Here is an 18,268-nt window from a genome sequence, read left to right as displayed (position 1 = left end):
TCTCGCCCAGGACCGCCTGAGATCTGCTTTGGAGAAACAACAACTGGGCCACGCTGCGCAGCAGCAGCACCTTCCCTTCTGCTGCAGAGGCGCAGCGCTCAGCCGTTTGCAGCCCAGCCTCTCGCCCCTCCTCGAAGCCGCATCCTGGGCCCGAGCTGCGCCTTTACGCGCCCTGACAGGTGCTGCTCCGCGGGGCGGCGGGGACGGAGCTCGCCGATTGGCAACTCGCGAGGAGATCGGGATGATGTAACCGCACATGTCCCGATGCCATTGGCGGAGAGGCGGTCCCGGCAGCTGACCGAGGTCCATTGGGCAGGCGGAGGGGTACTTCCCCGCTCCTAGCCTCGCTTGCTGCAAGCAGCCCCGTGCGCAAAAGTGGGCGCTGCTCCCCGCCGGCCTCGCCCCTGCCGGCCCGCGCAGGCTCTCCGGAAGGGCGAGCGGGGGCGAGGGAAGGTAGGTAGGTGCCACGGACGCGGGTGGGGGAAGATCGGAACAAACAGGTCCTTTCCCCCGCGGGGAGTGGAGAATGGGTGGGCATCGCGCGCTTCCCCCACCCTCCGGTCCGTCTGCAGCCTCTCCTCTTCGCCATAGGGCGCACCGTCGCCTGCAGGAGAGGTCAGAGCCACCGTCTCTCTCTCTCTCTCTCCAAGGCCTTCGTGGGTGGGTCCGGGCCACAGGCCTAGCCAGGGTCCCATGCTGCTGCCTCCATAAATCGCGATCCCCGGTTAGAGGCGGCCGGTGCTTGTTTCTGCAAATAAATCCCATTTATTGCGGACTTGCTCCCCAGCAAGCGCGCGACGGATTGCCCTGGGTGCAGAAGCGCCGCACGCGATGAATGGCAGGATTTTGCTAAATTCAAACCAGGCGTTGGGCAGTCAGGATGGCGGAAATCGGGTGCCAGGGGTGCCAACTTGGAAAAATAAATAAATTGTGGGGGGCCAAGTAAGCCCCGACCATCATAATCGATCACATGACACAGTACACAGACACCCACCCATCCACCATTTGAATGGGAATGCCCACCAACTTTGTGGGGGGCCGGCCCCTAGGAGTTGGCTCCTATGTCGGCTGAGTGGCTGCTCTAACTCACCTCAATAAACGGCGAAGCCTAGCAGGTTATGATTTTCATTCTGCATAAATTAATCCCAAATAATGGTTGTGCAGTGTGAGGATTAGCGCAAGATGCAAGACTGAGTTCACTCTTAATAGGTGGCGCCACCCAGGATCTATGGGTCTCCAGACAGGGGCTGGTTTCTCCATCAAATGTGGTCTGGGCACTCCTGGGTTTTCCCTTCTGTTCTATAGCAATGTGATGCCCTCCCGTTGCGCCTAGACTACATCTCCCATCATCCTTCACCATTAGCCATGCCAGCCTATTTGTTTGTTGTATACCCCAGGAGGTAGGTTAGGTTGAGAGTGAGTGACTGGCCCAAGGTCAAGAAGTGAGCTTCATGGCCAAGTGGAGATTTGAATCCTGGTCTCCCAGGTCCTAGTCTTAACCAGGACACCTCTCTGACTCATGGGAACTGTAGTCCCAACAGCATACAGAGGGCACCACGTTGATTACCCCTGCTCTATAGATAGGAAGTTGATGGGCAGAGTCTTAAAGGCTTCTGTATGTGGGTGTGATTTAAAACGCCATGTGAATTGGTTCTTTTATTTCAGGCTTCCTCAAACTTGGCCCTCCAGATGTTTTGAGACTACAATTCCCATAATCCCTGACCACTGGTCCTGCTAGGGATAATGGGAGTTGTAGGCCAAAAACATCTGGAGGGCCGAGTTTTGTATGCTAATAAATGTATAGTTATGCAGAACTACCTGTCCTGGGACCTTAGGGTGGGTAAATAATAATAATAATAATAATAATAATAATAATAATAATAATAATAATAATATTTCTGTCTTCCCTAAGAGGGCTTGAGATGATGCACATGTAGCAAGGGATAACAAAACTCCTGATCTAGCTCCTGCTGCAGGAATGCTCAGATTCCCCAAAAACGGGGTTGAAGCACAATCCACAGATTTACTCCTTGTTATTAGCCTGGAATTCAAATGATGCTTGGGGAGAAGCAGTTCACAGTGGCCTGTTGCCCAGGATTTATTTCATTTAGAAAATCTTTACTATTGATCACCATCTGAGGCTCCTTTTCATGTGCCTGGAGGGTGGCAACACGAGAACAGGCCTTTTCAGTGGTGGCTCCCTGATTGCAGAATGCTCTCCCCAGCGTGGTTCTGGCACCTTCATTACATAGCGCCAGCTGCCAGGTTAAAAAAAATTCATTTTTTGCCAGGCTCTTAATCTTATCTGTGGCCACCTAAAATAGGATTGTCTTTTTTTTTTCCTCCCCTTTTCCCTTTTATGCCAGTTTCAATGTATGTAATTGTTTGATTATTTATTGTGAGTCGCTTTGAGTTACCTTGGTTTTAAAAAAGTGACCAATAAATTTAATAAATAAAAATAAATGTAGAGCGGACCATTTGTTCCTCTAAGAGCATCAGGTTCTGTACCCTGAAACTCCCTGAGGTAAAAATGTTCAGGCCCCTGGCCAGAGTAAGGTTCTTGAAAGCAGATAAAATGTTATTTCGTGATTTCAAGCCTACATATGTTTCGGATTCCAACTTCCACCAGTCCAGGCTGCATGACCAGCAGTCAGGGTAGATGAGATTTGGAGTCCAAGCACACGTGGAGAGCATCATATTGGGAAAGGCCTAAACCTGATTCTTCTCTCCTGCCCAGAGCAATTTAACAATGAAGGACCATTGTCCTCCATAGGCACCACAAGTGCACCTGGGCCCACTATTTTGTATCTCGTTCCTATTCATAGAAATCATAGAATTGTAGAGTTGGGACCCTAAGCACCATCTAGTCCAACCCCGGGAAATGCAGCTGTCCTGTTCGAACCTGCAACCTTCGCATTATCAGCACCATGCTTTAACCAACTGTTGACATCATAAGGGCTGTAATGAATGAAGTTAGCAGTGCCCATTAACTTCAGTGGCTGTATTCCGAGTTAGCGTAGCATGGAATGCCGTAATTCCAGGCGGCGGAGAGTAGATCCCGCAAGCCTGTAGCTTGCCATTTTTATGTATCCTGAGCTCTAGGCTGGGTGCTGCAGAGGGAGATAATCACATCCTCCTCCTCCTGGCTTTATTTAGCGGTGAGAGCACTTTGACGGCTACGAGGACCTGTTTCAGGCCTTTATTTTTAGGCAGAGATTCCTTCGCTCGCATCCTGGAAACGGCTTCGGAAGCTGGCGTCAGGCCCCGGGATCTGAATTTGCAATATCCAGTGCTGGCTGAGGCCCTGCTCTCTTCTGCAACAACTACCTGGAGGGACACTTTTTCCTCACTACACAACATGCCTGCTCAGCTTGCGAGACGGCAAGATGGCTGCCACATACAGTGGTCTTCCTGGTGCTTGACAGCCCCTCTCCCAGCCCCCAATTGTGAAGGTCTCTCAGACAGGTGGCAAAGACAGGTTTCTGCGACTGCGCTGTCTGCTACAGAGAAAGGCCTAGCCAGGCAGCCCAGGTGCATTGTGGGCCATTCGGCAAGGTTTCTGAGTCCTAACACAGTTTCTGGGTAGGCCTCAACCCATAAAATCCTAAGAGTTGGAGGGGATCTTGTGGCTCGTCTTGTCCAGGCCCCAATGAAGGGGATCCAAAGCTAGGGCACCCCAACCTCTAGCTGAAGGCTTCCAGGAAGCAAGAGCCAGCAAGCAACCCATCTAATAGCATGCACGCCATTCATTTAAAGCAGATTACTTCATGAGCGTAGCCAGGATTAATGGTGGGAGGGCAGGCTTTATGTTGGGGGAGGTAAAACCTCAGTTAAGTATTTTTATGCATGACTTTCCCCCTAGAGCCCTGGGAACTGTTTACCCCCCTCGTGGCACTACGGTTCCCAGCGCCCTTAAACTACAATTCCCAGGATCCTTGGGAGGATATCAGGTGCTTTTGCAGCCCGACTCCATCACTGAAGAAAAAGCAGCGAGTGTTCAGTGTTATTAATTCACAGCAGCAGATAAATATTGAAAAAGAAATAAAAAATCAGAATAATCAGCTTCTGCCGCAGGAGGGGGGCGGGTGGAGATTTCACATCCTGGCACTGCTGGTGAGATTTGCAAGCTTTTCCAACAGGACCACCCACTTGAAGGCTCCTCCTCCTTTCTTCCAGCCTGGTCCCTGCCCTCCTGAAGATGGCTTTGCCCTGGAGGAAGATGGCATCTGCTTGGCTCCTGCTTCTCTTGCTGCTCCTCGGGGTTCCAAGCGGGAGCCCTTCGCAGCAGGAGCCCTGCCAGACGTGCCGCGACCTGGCCAGCAACTTCAATAAGGTGGGAGGCTTGAAAGAGCATTTTGGTTTGGGCTGGGGTGTGTGACCGCTTTTGCACAAAGTAGGGACACGTGTGGCGCTGTGGGTTAAACCACAGAGCCTAGGACTTGCGGATCAGAAGGTCGGGGGTTTGAATCCCCGAAACGGGGTGAGCTCCCGTTGCTTGGTCCCTGCTCCTGCCAACCCAGCAATTCGAAAGCACGCCAGTGCAAGTAGATAAATAGGTACCGCTCCAGCGGGAACGTAAACGGTGTTTCTGTGCACTGCTCTGGTTTGCCAGAAGCGGCTTAGTCATGCTGGCCACATGACTCGCAAGCTGTACGCCGGCTCCCTCGGCCAATAAAGCGAGATTAGCGCTGCAACCCCAGAGTCGCCCATGACTGGACCTAATAGTCAGTAGTAGTAGGGACTTGCAAGCATTTTGAGATGGGATGCTACGCGGTCTCCCCTGAGCTCCTGTCTCCTAGGAGGGCTAGGACTGGAGCAAGAGAAGGACAGACAGACAGAGATAGGGGGTGGGGTTCAAGCAGAGGGACTTGGTGAGGCTGTGTTTTAAAAATCGAGGATGTGTGGGTTGCTGCATGCAGGTTGTGGGGTGAAAGGGTTGCTGCGCTCAGGGTTGCTGGGGGAAGGGGAGGCAAAAAAATTAGTTTTGGGATTGCTGTGAGCCTTCTCCTGCCTTCTCAGGGTCTGGAGCGGACACAGCGAGAGAACTTCGGGGGCGGGAACACGGCCTGGGAAGAAGAGAAGCTTGCAAAATATGCAAACAGGTGACCTGAGGTCTGGGTTGGGCCAGGCCGTTGGTGAGATGCTGCTGCCTTGATGGGAGGGGTGGGGTGGGGATGGCTAAACCTTCACTAATAATCCTGATCACGAAAGAGCTCAGAAAAATCCGCACGGCCAAGATGGCGCCGTTAAATGTAGTCTCTGCTGCAGAATTAAGTGGAGGACGAAAAACTCTGGCTGAAACTGATGTTCTTGATTGTTAAAAGCAAGTTACTAGCCCTCAGGATTATACAGGTTAGAGAAGGAAATGTTGTCAGCCCTGACAAACATCTTGCCTGTTTATTCCATTATAGCGCAGCTGTCTCCCACGAGCTCCCCAGGGTGGCTTGTCGGCCATATTGCCACCTCCTGACTTTACTCAGGGGGGCAAAAGGGAACTCCTTAGGGACTGGCTGCTTGAGCAGAGTAAACGCAAGCTCTCCTGGTGGAGTTTTGAAAAGAAGATAGGGCCAGCCGGGCTTTGCTGGTCAAAAGAGGGACAGAGGTTTACAAATGGTCGATTGGGCAGTAGACTGGTTAGCAGGGGAAGCAGAGAGGGCAGCCTTTGTAACACTGGTGGAGGGACTGCTTTGGTTTTCCCAGCTGCCTTGATGTTCACCCGGCCTCTTTACCTCCTTTCAGTGAGACCCGCCTGCTGGAAGTCTTGGAGGGTGTGTGCGCCACATCAGACTTTGCATGCCACCAGCTGTTGGAGCAGGGAGAAGACCACGTGGAGCATTGGTGGTTCCATGAGTGAGTGGGAAAGAGCAAGGGTTTCCATCATGGAATGTTTCCTTACACATCCTGCTTCTGGTTCCATGCTCAGTATGTTTGTAACTATAGGCCAGGGATGGGGAATGTGTGGCCCTCCAGGTGTGGTTGAACTCCAGCTCCCATCATCCCTCCCTGCTGACTGGGCCTGATGGGAGTTGGAGCCCAGCAACAACAGGAGGGCTACAGGTGTCTCTATCCTTGCCTGATAGAACATCTCTTCTGAGGGGCCTTTCCTGCCTAATTCTGACTGCTCCATTCTTGGGCGCAGTGGAAGAGCTGTGCAGGGCCTGTGGTATAAATAAGTCCCAGCATGGGACCAGGGCAGTAACAGAGGCTCTCTTTTCCCCAGGCAGCGACAGCACCCTGACTTTTTCCAGTGGCTCTGCATGGATGCACTGAAACTCTGCTGCCCTCCTGGCACTTACGGCCCTGACTGCCACAGTAAGTGGTCCTGTGTGGCTTCTTGTGTTGTTGCGATGACGGGTGCTCAGTGCCATGTACCTCAAACTCACTCTGATACCACTTTTGCAGTCATTTACAATTAGTCTTTTCACAGCCCTGGGAACTGTAGTTTGGTTCAGGTGCTGGCATCACAGAGCTGTGACTCCCAGCACCCTTAACAAACTATATTTCCTAGGATTCTCCGTCAAGTGGTGTAATAGCGTTTTCAATGTATGGAGTAGATATGACCTCTGAGTTTATATGCTGGATGCGTCAGTTCCCTGTTGGGGGTCAGTCAAAGACACTCGTTTGAGCTGTGGGATATTTCTTTGGCTGGTTTGCTGGGAGTGGCTTTCCAAATTAGCCCTCCATAGCCAAAGAGGACTTGTCCTGAGGTACTTTATTGTGAAAGACTGATGGATGGTAAAGGGGGGGAGTCTTGTTTTTCCTAAAAAGCTAGGTCAGTGGTGGCGAACCTATGGCAACGCGTGCCAGAGAATGCACTCAGTGTTAGGAACTCACCCTACACTCGAGTAGGACTCTGGTAGAGACACATGTCCGACTGGCATGTTCTCTCCCTCTTGGTCGTTCGTTCGGGAGCTTCAAAAGCTTTCTTCAGCCCGAACATCACAGCAACCGATGCCAACAGATATCGGCACACTTAGGGATCCGCAGAGTCTGTGCAGCTTGCGTGACAGACCTCAGCAACTCAGCATTTTGGCTAATCTACTTTATTTACATACAAACACACACGGAGCACTGCAACATGGCTTCTTCTCTCTAGCATCAGACAGCAAAGACAAAAAACAAAGGACAACAGTCCCACTTCACGGAACACAGTAACACAAACATCCTGTCTCTGTCACTTCCCACTTTGTGTAGTCAAAACATATACCATCATGTGATAGACAACAATCCCATGACCGCAATGGTGGAGCAGGAATTCTAACACTCAGAACCCTCTCTGTGGGCACATGCCGTCGCCCCAGCAGGGCCATAGCCTCTGTGCTGGGGGTGGGGGTGGGAGAGGAGGAGGAGGAGGGCTTGCTCACACCCAAAGCCTGCAGCCCTGGTACCGTAGTGAGCAGACCTGCTCCACTTCTCAGAGATTCCCCCTCCACTCCTGCTTGCAGGCAAGTACGATCGGGCTGCTCCACTAGGCAGCATTGCTGCTTGCACGGGAACAGGAGCTGGATCAGGGCTGCTCAGCTGGGGAGGTGCAGGCTCCGTCACATTTTCTGTTGAGGGGTTCATGGCTGCAGGCCCCTCAAGGGAGAAGTTTAAAGGAGCCCCCACCTTTTCATCAGATCCCCTGCAACCCCGTGAAGGCAGCCAGGCTGAATAGGTGCTGGGGTTGGGGAAGGTGGAGGCAGCCCGGAAGCTGCACCTGAGAGCCTCTGCACCACCTGAAGGCAAGCAGGAGCAGGATCGGGCAGCTCAGCCGAGTTACGCCATAAAATTATATATCAATGGAAATATAATTTAATGAAGAATGCAGTGCAATAACTTTTTTGAAGGATTATTTATTACAACAGAAGAAGAAACGTGAAACAAACAGGAAAAAGGAAATATACAGGTTAAATTGCCGTCTCGGCAGTTTGCAATAAATAAGTGGCTTTTGGGGGTTGCAGTTTGGGCACTCTGTCTCTAAAAGGTTCGCTATCACTGAACTAGGGGCATTTAGGATTATCAGCCCCCCCATAAAGTGTGGCTGGTTGATGGAATCCAGCGATTGTTAATCATGTTGTTCACCTCTTGGGACTGAGGGATATCTCAGTCGGTAGAGCACGGGACTCTTAATCTCAGGGCTGTAGGTTCAAGCCCCACATTGGGCAAAAGATTCCTGCACCGTAGGGGATTGTACTAGGTGACCCTCACGGTCCCTTCTGACTCTACAGTTCCAAGATTCTAAGGGAAGTTGGCGAAATTGAAGTGGTGGAGTATGTGGGCAGCTGGGGGCCTTTGAACAGAGACAGATACAGAACTGTTACCGTTCCAGAGTAAATGCGTATGGAATGGGGTCATGTGTTGAATTGGGTGGTCTGCGCATTGCCATTTAAGGTCTGCTGAACCCCAGCATTTACTCACATCTCTCCACAGCCTGCCCTGGGGGTGCCCAGAAGCCTTGCAGCGGGTATGGGCAGTGTGACGGTGATGGCACACGCAGGGGCACCGGCCTGTGCATGTGCCAGACGGGTTACGGTGGCCCCTTCTGTTCCGAATGTGGAGATGGCTACTACGAAGCTTCTCGCAACGACAGCCACCTGGTATGTGCGGGTATGTAGAGGGCCCATGCTTTGCTAGACTGGGGGCAGGGTCTGGAGATGTAAGCTCTGCTGCCCGTGCTGGCTAGTGACTTCCCTTCCTGCCATCCCCGTCCTTTCTTGTTCCCCTTGTCTACTCATAACCACACTGTTCCTGAGCTTCCCCCTGTCTGTGGTGGAATGGGGTTCCGGAAATCTCAACAATATTCCATCAAATAAAACGTATAAACCTCATTGTAGCCATCTATCAGGGATGCAGGTGGCACTGTGGGTTAAACCACAGAGCCTAGGACTTGCCGATCAGAAGGTCGGCGGTTCGAATCCCCGCGACGGGGTGAGCTCCTGCTGCTCGGTCCCTGCTCCTGCCAAACTAGCAGTTCGAAAGCATCTCAAAGTGCAAGCAGATAAATAGGTACAGCTCCGGCGGGAAGGTAAACGGCATTTCCATGCGCTGCTCTGGTTTGCCAGAAGCGGCTTAGTCATGCTAGCCACGTGACCTGGAAGCTGTACGCCGGCTGCCTCGGCCAATAAAGTGAGATGAGCTCCGCAACCCCAGAATCGGTCACTACTGGACCTAATGGTCAGGGGTCCCTTTACCTTTTTTATCCATCTATCTCTTATATAAGCTGGTGTACACATTCCCCTGGCATCCCTAGGCATGCACACATACTCTAAATAAGACAATCTAATCATATATTATTATTTATTAAATATGTATGACACCCTACATCCGAAGATCTCAGGGCTATTCACAGTATACAGTGTAATAATAGTTATATTTATTGCTTAGCGTCACTGTTAGCACATGTTAATAAAAGAATATTTAGGAACACAGGAGTCTGCTTCATTCCAGGTCAGACTATTTATTTATCTAGCCCAGGGATAGCCAACGTGGCATCCTCCAGATGTTGCCGAACTACAACTCCCATCAGCCTCAGCCAGCAACAATCAATAGTCAATAATGTTGGGAGTTGTAGTCCAACATCTAGAGTCCTGTCTAATCTGTCTGGCAGTGACTCTCCAGAGCTTGAGGCAGAGAGGGATCTTTCCCCCATTTGATCTTTTTCGGTGAATGAGCCAGGTGTTAAACCTCAGCCCTCCTAGTTGCTCTGTCTCTGAGCCCTTGAGGTTGGGGCTGAATCCTTGTTCCCACGGTACCACCTGGCTTCTTTGAGCCCTGTTTCTTAAAACTGGTTTTATTCGGCTAAACACTGGCCCTGTCTGTAGGTACGGTCGCCACAGCTGATCACTCTTACTGATGGACAAGAATATTTTCAACTTGGGCTGAATTAAGCGAAACACGTAGCGAGCTGCCTTTATACAAAGTCAGACCAACGGACCATGTGCCTCAGTATTGTCTACACTGGCTGGCAGCAGCTCTCTGAGGTTGCAGGTAGAGAACCATGCCTGTGATGGAATCTGGGGCCTTCTGCATCCCAGGCAGATGGCTTTACCACTCAGCTACTGCCCTTCCTCAAAAGCGGAAGTGTCACAGACATGATTTTATGTTCCTCACCACTGTATCGGGTTGAGTGGTTCCTGCGTTTCCTGTTTACCTCCTCCTCCTCTTCCTCCTTCCCTTATCATCTTAGGCCTGTGGGTGTTGAAGTGCTGCGTAGGCCCCCTATGCTGGGGAGTAATGTCTCCCTTCCTTACACATCCCTCCCTCCCTTCCGTAGTTCGTATCAGTCCTTCGTGAGCTATTACTCTAGCCTTGGCTTGGAAAGATGGGGAGCTTTTTGCTCTTCCCCCCTACACACTAGGCTCTCTTCCCCTCTCTAGAGTGCTACCGGGCCTGTGGACGCTGTTCAGGCCCCGAAGATTCAAGCTGCCTTCGCTGCAAGAGGGGCTGGATGCTTCATGACCGAAGGTGCATTGGTGAGTTTGTGGGACTAGGCCGGAAAGAATCCATGGTTGCTTAGCAACCAGTGAAAAAGGATTTGAGGTGCTGTGTATTTTGGATATAGGTACCTTGCAGGGACACGGGTGGCGCTGTGGGTTAAACCACAGAGCCTAGGACTTGCCGATCGGAAGGTCGGCAGTTCGAATCCCTGCGACAGGGTGAGCTCCCATTGCTCGGTCCCTGCTCCTGCCAACCTAGCAGTTCAAAAGCACATCAAACTGCAAGTAGATAAATAGGTACCACTCCAGCGGGAAGGTAAACAGCGTTTCCAAGCCAGTAAAGCAAGATGATCGCCGCAACTCCAGAGTCGGCCACAACTGGACCTAACAGTCAGGGGTCCCTTTACCTTTACCTTGCAGGGTGGTGCTGATTATTGGGGGGGGGGGCAAAGGAAGATGATTCCCACATGGGGAGAGAACAAGAACTGTTCTGCGTGACCCCTGGGTTGACAGATCTCTCTTTGTCCCACACAGACATAGATGAATGTGGCACAGACATGGCGCACTGCCGGGCCAACCAGTTTTGCGTCAACACCGAGGGGTCCTACGAGTGCCGAGGTAAGAGCCCCCGAGCCTTAAAAGTGTGCTGCCCTTAGACAAGTGACTCGGCTCTGCAGAACAATTTATAGCACTGTACCCTGTCCCTCTAGGGACGCGGGTGGCGCTGTGGGCTAAAGCCTCAGCGCCTAGGGCTTGCCGATCGAAAGGTCGGCGGTTCGAATCCCCGCGGCGGGGTGCGCTCCCGCTGCTCGGTCCCAGCGCCTGCCCACCTAGCAGTTCGAAAGCACCCCCGGGGGCAAGTAGATAAATAGGTACCGCTTACCAGCGGGAAGGTAAACGGCGTTCCGTGTGCGGCTCTGGCTCGCCAGAGCAGCGTTGTCACGCTGGCCACGTGACCCGGAAGTGTCCTCGGACAGCGCTGGCCCCCGGCCAATAGATGTGAGATGGGCGCACAAACCCCAGAGTCTGTCAAGACTGGCCCGTTCGGGCAGGGGTACCTTTACCTTTACCTTTACCCTGTCCCTCTACCCCAACCCCCTTCCTGGACAAAATAAAAAATACATGCCATGTTGGACCGATCACTCTTTTGCTGGGGTGGAAGAGGAGTAGAAATATAAGCAGCAAGGACTTGAGAACAAAGCCCATTTGGAAACCTTCACCAACAGAACTTTAGCGTTCCTTGTCCGCATCCAGTTTCCAGACCTGCCTCTCAATCCTGCCTTTCCCTTTCTGTTCAGATTGTGCCAAGGCCTGCATTGGCTGCATGGGCGCAGGGCCTTCCCGCTGCAAGAAATGCAACAAGGGTTATCGGCGCGATGGTGTCAAGTGCCTTGGTAAGCCCTCTCAAGCAGTTATCTCGCAGCTAACCCTTCCCTGCGTGACAAAGCTAGGAGACAAAGCTCTGCCTTTTGTTTGGCCTATCAATGAAGCATCATTTAAGGCTGCTGTTCTATTCCTGCCAGTCATCTGACTGCCTGTTGTCACTGTAACTTTGGGAGCTTCTCTGTGCCCTCCCCCCCAATTTTCTGTTTCCTTTCTGGAATCCTGGATCCCTTTCATCGCTGTGCAGTTTTCAGCAATCAGTTTCTTCGTACACTTTGGAACTCACTGGCTATTGGCGCCAGGAAGGCACGCGCTTAAAACATTTCTGTTCAGGGAAGCTGATCTAGACACGTGGATGTGAATGTGCTGTAATCTTATTTTTTATTTTTTTATTTTGTTTTACTGTTATTTATTAAATTTGTTAATTCGTAGATGTCAGGGTGGTTCACTACATAAAATTACAATATAAAAAACACAAAATACAGTGGTACCTCAGGTTACATACGCTTCAAGTTACATACGCTTCAGGTTACAGACTCCGCTAACCCAGAAAGAGTGCTTCAGGTTAAGAACTTTGCTTCAGGATGAGAACAGAAATCGTGCTCCGGCGGCACAGCAGCAGCTGGAGGCCCCATTAGCTAAAGTGGTGCTTCAGGTTAAGAACAGTTTCAGGTTAAGTACGGACCTCCAGAACAAATTAAATACCACTGTACATAATAAAGGTACCACTGTACATAATAAAAATAAAAGCAAAGACGACCCAATTATCCCCCCTTCCACATTTAAAAGGGCATTGAATGTCAGTCAGCAAATGACCTGGTTGTTTTTTCCTGGTTGTCTAAAATAATGACAGCGCCAGCCGAATCTCCCTGGGGAGAGCATTCCACAAATGGGGAGCCTGCAGAAAAGGCCCATTTGCTCTTAATTTTCTTTAATTTTCATTATTTTAAATGTTTTTGTTTTTAATTGATGATTTTTATTTTTTCTTGGAAATCACTGGGAGGTTTTGCTACAGTCAAGCGATAGAATGCTCTCTGTCTGTATATAAGGTGGGAGGGTTGGGGCCTAGAAAGGTTATTCCACCCTCTGTGGGGAAATGGTTCCCAACCACCTAGTGTGACTCCCCTGCCCCCTTCTCCCAGATGTGGATGAATGTGCTGGGGACATGGAAGAACCCGTATGCACAGGCGCCAACGAGGCCTGTGAGAACACGGACGGCAGCTACCGGTGTGTCTGCGCAGAGGGACATGTTCGCAAGGAGGGGATCTGTGTGGAAGACAAACCCCCAGGTAAACCTCAGCAGCAGCAGCAGCAGCAGCAGCATCGCTCTTTACAGCACATGTTCTCTAGCTGGGGAATTGGAGGAGGCAATGGCAATGGTGCCCTGTGGGGGTCAGTCTCTAGGGCTTGCCTTCTACCCCAGAAGCAGTTTCGTCGGCCATTTTGTAGGTTGCTGGGAACCAATGTTTGGTTTGTCCAGAAGATGACTTTTGCCTAACAAACCAAGACTATCATGAGTGGTCTGGCTCCACAGAAAGGTTAACGCTACCTGTCAGACAAGGCTTCCTTCTTACAGAGACAGGCACTCAAGATACAGCTTTACATGCAAATAAAAACACTTTAATACGAGTTTTCAGAACGATGGCGAGAGTCTGCTTCACAAGTGAGGAGGGCCAGGCCAGCTGGTGCCATCAGCTCCTGAAGTTCGCCTGAGGATATTTTTGTAGCATTGCTTATTCTAATATTTTAAATCGCACACTGCCTTTACAGAAAGGCGGCACATAATGACTGCAATTAGTAATAAATAAACCGCCTGTTGTAGCAAAACCATCGAAGAGGCCAGCACATTTATTATGCCATGAGTCATAGGGCTGTGGCCATGAAGCCTTGCGACATGATAAATTTGTTAGTCCTTTCAGTCTCTCTTGTTTCTATTTAATGCTAAGTGCGGAGGTAAAATGCAAAATCAGAACAAAGTTGTGGCTTTCATTAAAACTTGGTGCAGCCACTAGGAGGCTCTAGGTGACAAAAGCTGTCGGTTTCCCTTTTCTTACGACTTGGTTCCTTCTCCCACAGATGCTCCCGAGAAAGGATTCTTTGACGACATCACGGACGATGAGGTGGTTGTGCTCCAGCAGATGTTCTTCGGTGCCATCATCTGCGCCCTGGCCACCCTAGCTGCGAAAGGAGACATGGTCTTCACCGCCATTTTCATTGGTGCCGTGGCTGCTATGGCTGGCTACTGGCTGTCTGAGCGCAGTGACCGCGTGCTGGACGGCTTTATCAAAGGCAGATAGTGCACGGGCCGCGTGAATGTCCCCTTCTGCGTCCGGCCTCAGAGAGCCAGCTGGTGGGCAGGAATCCCTTGACCTCACCCCTTTAAAAATCCAGATTCAAGAGGCAGAAAGGCCAGGCCATATCCCACTCTGGGCTGTTGGTAGCCTTGGCCTAGCATGCTGTGAAGGTAGAAAGGGGGCGCGAGAGGAAATGAGCTCTGCAGTCCCAGTTTGGCTTGAGAGGAGGGCTGTTGGCTTCAGATGGGGAAGTACCCCTTAATGGTGCAAGAGGACTGATCTGGGTCACCATCAGTGGGGCCTGAAAAACAGCTCCCCGTTACTCTCTGACTGGCCTGGCCCTCACTGCATGTGGGATGATCTCAAATGTGTTCCTACCCGTGAATTCCAGTCTCCCCCACACTGGTCAACTCAGATGGACCAGGAAAAAGGTTGTCTCACTGTGGAAAGAAACACAGGGTGTGTGAGCTTGGAATTGCTCCCTGCTGGCTCTTGGAGGGGCTGCTTCTGTGGCTGGGAGCCGATCTACACGTTACGCTGGAGGAGATGGCAAAAACGGAGGCAGTACCATTCTGGACGGTTAGCACTTTGAATGCTTCTCCCGCCTAAAAAAAAATCTCCCTGCATTCAATGAGCCAGCACCATCATTGAGAATCATAGCTGTCAACTTTTCCCTTTTTTAAAGGGAAATTCCCTTATTCTGAATAGGATTCTTCGCAAGAAAAGGGAAAATTTGACAGCTATGGTGAGAATGGTTTAAGGCATGGCTAGGGAACCTGAAGTCTCCTAGTTATTGGTGAACCCCCATCATTCCTGATCACACTGTACTGGCTGGGGTTGATGGGTGTCCCACAATATCTGGAGGACCACATGTTCCCTATCTCTGATTTAGGGCATAACCTTCTCCCTGATAGGCTAGCTTACTTAATGCAGGGAGTTTTATTGGGCAGTGGGGAGGGAGAGAGCATTCAAAGATCTAAGGTCCCACTCCCCCCTGCTGTCTGAAGTGGTACAGTCCAGAATTCTGTTTTCCCTGCCAGTCTCTCCTGCCTCCTTCTGCATAATGTGTGAAACAGCTCCAGTGCTGCCAAGGGGCAGCGCATGAGGCAGAGAAAAGCTTGATTGGCACGCATGCCCATCCTTGCCCCTTTACATCTGCCCACTCAACCATTTGTCCGTCCATGTCTCAGGAAATTAAAGGTCTCTCTGTCCACATCCCGCGTGGTTCTGGCTATCTCTCTCCTGCGCTAATTCCAATTCTAGTGCAGGGTGTGTGTCAAAGCTTGGGACGAGGCCTGCGATCTCAGCCACTCTTAGATTTAAGGCATTTGTTCTAAAAATAAAACACGGAAAATCTCACCGGTTACTTCGCACACACATGACACACAAACAACTGCATACTCTCGGAAGCGGCTCTCAGAATATCCTCTTCTTCCTCCCTTCGCTCCCCCCCCCCCCCGCAAACTCCTTGTCAGTGTCCTCTCATGTTGTGCAGATAAACTCCTGGCATTTCCAGCAGGGTCAAAACAGGGTGACAAGGGAATATTTCCCTCTGCAGGCCTTTGGAGAGCTCAACACTTCTTGTGCTTGTCAGAGGAGGCCCTTCTCTGTGTTCCACATTTTGGAGAAGTACGTAGGGTTGCCATATTCCCAAAAGTGAAAATCCAAAAGTTGTTGGATGGTGGGGTTTTTTGGTCAGTGTTGTTGTCCCTCCCAAAAATACATTTTTTTGGATTTTTAAAGCATTTATTTTATTATATTATATTTTTCCCCAATTTTCAATAATTTAACAATTTAACATCCATATTACTTATTCATCCCTTCTAGACTTCCCCACCACTGGTTTCCAATTTCTCCCCTTTATTACCTTACACATCTTAAGTTTTCCATTCAGTTCAAGTCCATTGATAACCCTAATTCACATGACTTCATAGATGCTATGTCAATCCTGCTAATGTTTTCAAGTCTTTACAGTGGAGCTTAAGATAGTGTATAAATTTAGTCCAGTCTCGTATAAACTTTTTTTTTTATCTTGGTCCTGGATTTTCACGGCCCTCTTTGCCATTTTGGCATAGTCTGTCGTCTTAGTTATCCATTCCTCCTTTGTTGGTACTTCCTCTTCTTTCCATTTCTGGGCAAGTAGCATCTTTGCGGCTATATTAAAAGCATTTTTTAAAAAAATAAAATTACCCCTACTTGCCATACGTCCAGGTTTCCCTGGACATTTTGCCAATACACCAAAAATCTGCTCAGATGCCATTTTGCAGCCCAGTTCCCAGACGTATGACAGCCCTATGTGGAAAAGGGAGGGACTTTGCTCTGGAGGTGTCATCCTGACTATGGAACAAATGCTCCCTGTCCCCCGTGGGAGATATGTCTGGCAACCACCAGTGCATTCATTTCAACACCAAGTTAAAACATTTTTAATTCTCCAGGCGTCTTGCACCACAATTATTCTTTTTTAGCTAACTGGATTGTGTTATTTCTCTTTAAGTTTGCTTCGTTGTTTGTCAGCCTAAAAAGCTGCCTTTAGACTGAGCCAGACCCTAGATCAGTATTTCCTACACGGATTGGCAGCAGCTCTTTGGGGCCTGGCATTCAAACTGGACTCTCTTTCACTACTACCTGGACACTGAACATGAGTCCTACTCAACTAGGAACCTTCCCATTTTTTATTTTTGCAATTTCACATTTCTTTGTATGCTGGTGGGAAATCCCTTTGATGAAGGCTGACTTTCCCCCTTTTAAAAAAACAAAACATAAGATAAGCATTTGGGAAATGGTCGTTGAAGTGAAGCCTCCTGCTCCCTCCCCCCACCTCACAATATCATTATTTATTAAATTTATATCCCACCTTTCCTCCCAAAGGAGCCCAGGGTGGCAAGGATGAAGTGTGCCTTCTGGAAGGCGAAGGATGAGCAAATGATATTATCCTGCAGAGTTTAAAGGTGGCAGATGATACCCAGCTGTTTTGAAGCAAGTAGATGACCAAAGCTTCTCCATTCCCACCCCACAAACCTTTGCTCCCTTATCCCTCCTTTCCCACAGTTATTCCAGTTGCTCAAAACAGTGCAGTCAGAGGTTTAGCCCCCGACTTTTGATGGGATTAGTCTGGGTAGCTGCTGCCTCTCTCTCCCTTTTATCAGTCCATTCATAGCTGTTGAGCTCTTCAGAGGTTATGCCCTCCATCACACCTTTGGTGTCAGTTTCCAGTAGCTCTGCAATGTTTCAAAGGACGCCTCACGCAGACAACCACCCATGGTTCCAAGGGAAGGCCGGTTGATCTTGGTAATCTTTGCTGCCCCGGGTTCCAGCAGCCGTTCCCAGAATTCATTGCTTCTGGGGCCAAGTGCCTGAAAGCATAACTAACATTTTCTGCCCCTAACTAATGAAGCCAATGAGCCTCTGAACAAGTTCCTGAGTTAAATGCCTTTGCACACGAGAGTGAACCTCTTGTAGCTTCTACTAAAGTCATGAGAGACTTTTCTGTCGCCCGCCCACCCAAATGTGAATATGATAATCTCCTGAACCACCCCCACGGTACTCTCTTAGTCAGATTTAGTTGTCTCACTCCACGTACGGCATGCGGTCGCCAGTCTGGGTTATTAGAATCCTGCTTTCATCCATAAACAGTGAAACGGTATGAAAATTCATTTTGATTGTATTCCTGCAAGGCTGCGGAGGAGAATGACTAAGAAATGGAAGCACTTTGTCGAACTGAAAATGCTTTGCGTGACTGTAAACGCCTTCATAATAAATGGCTTCTCTTCATAATAACAGCTTGGTTTTCTGAAAAGGGTGACAGCAATATCTTCCAAGGGAACAAGGCAAGCTGGCAGGTGATGTAGCTTCATGCCTGAGAGCTGGCCTTTGAATTGCAAATCAGGAGCAAGCCTGGCTGGTTGCTGGCAAGGAGTGCATAGCTCATCTCAAACTGCAGCTGGAAGTTGGGCCTTGAGACGATACACCCCACATTTCTGCCTTTACTGTTAGCATATGCAGTCAGTACAGTATGTCTTGCCGTTCACACAGGACTCAGAAATAAGCAAGGAAATAAAAGATTCTGCCCTGACAAGCTGGATTCTGTGGTCTTTAAATCGTACCAGTCTGCATTACAGTGGTACCTCAGGTTACAGATGCTTCAGGTTACAGACGCTTCAGGTTACAGACTCC

At 49.9% G+C, this 18,268-nt stretch overlaps 1 protein-coding gene across 1 annotated transcript; it reads left to right on the top strand.

The window, feature by feature from the left end:
* The first annotated feature begins 249 nt into the window (after positions 1-249).
* On the top strand, positions 250-17,872 carry CRELD1 (cysteine rich with EGF like domains 1). Its single transcript, XM_082210202.1, is given in 12 exon segments — positions 250-289; positions 292-457; positions 4,177-4,333; positions 5,020-5,102; positions 5,740-5,850; positions 6,221-6,312; positions 8,413-8,589; positions 10,359-10,454; positions 10,953-11,036; positions 11,717-11,812; positions 12,944-13,090; positions 13,878-17,872. Coding segments are annotated over 12 exon segments (1,455 nt in total). The 5' UTR covers positions 250-264; the 3' UTR covers positions 14,099-17,872.
* Positions 17,873-18,268: the final 396 nt, after the last annotated feature.

Source organism: Podarcis vaucheri (assembly GCF_965113315.1).
Source record: "Podarcis vaucheri genome assembly, chromosome: 2".
In the NCBI taxonomy this organism is placed as follows: domain Eukaryota; kingdom Metazoa; phylum Chordata; class Lepidosauria; order Squamata; family Lacertidae; genus Podarcis; species Podarcis vaucheri.
This window is presented reverse-complemented; position numbering and strand designations above follow the sequence as displayed.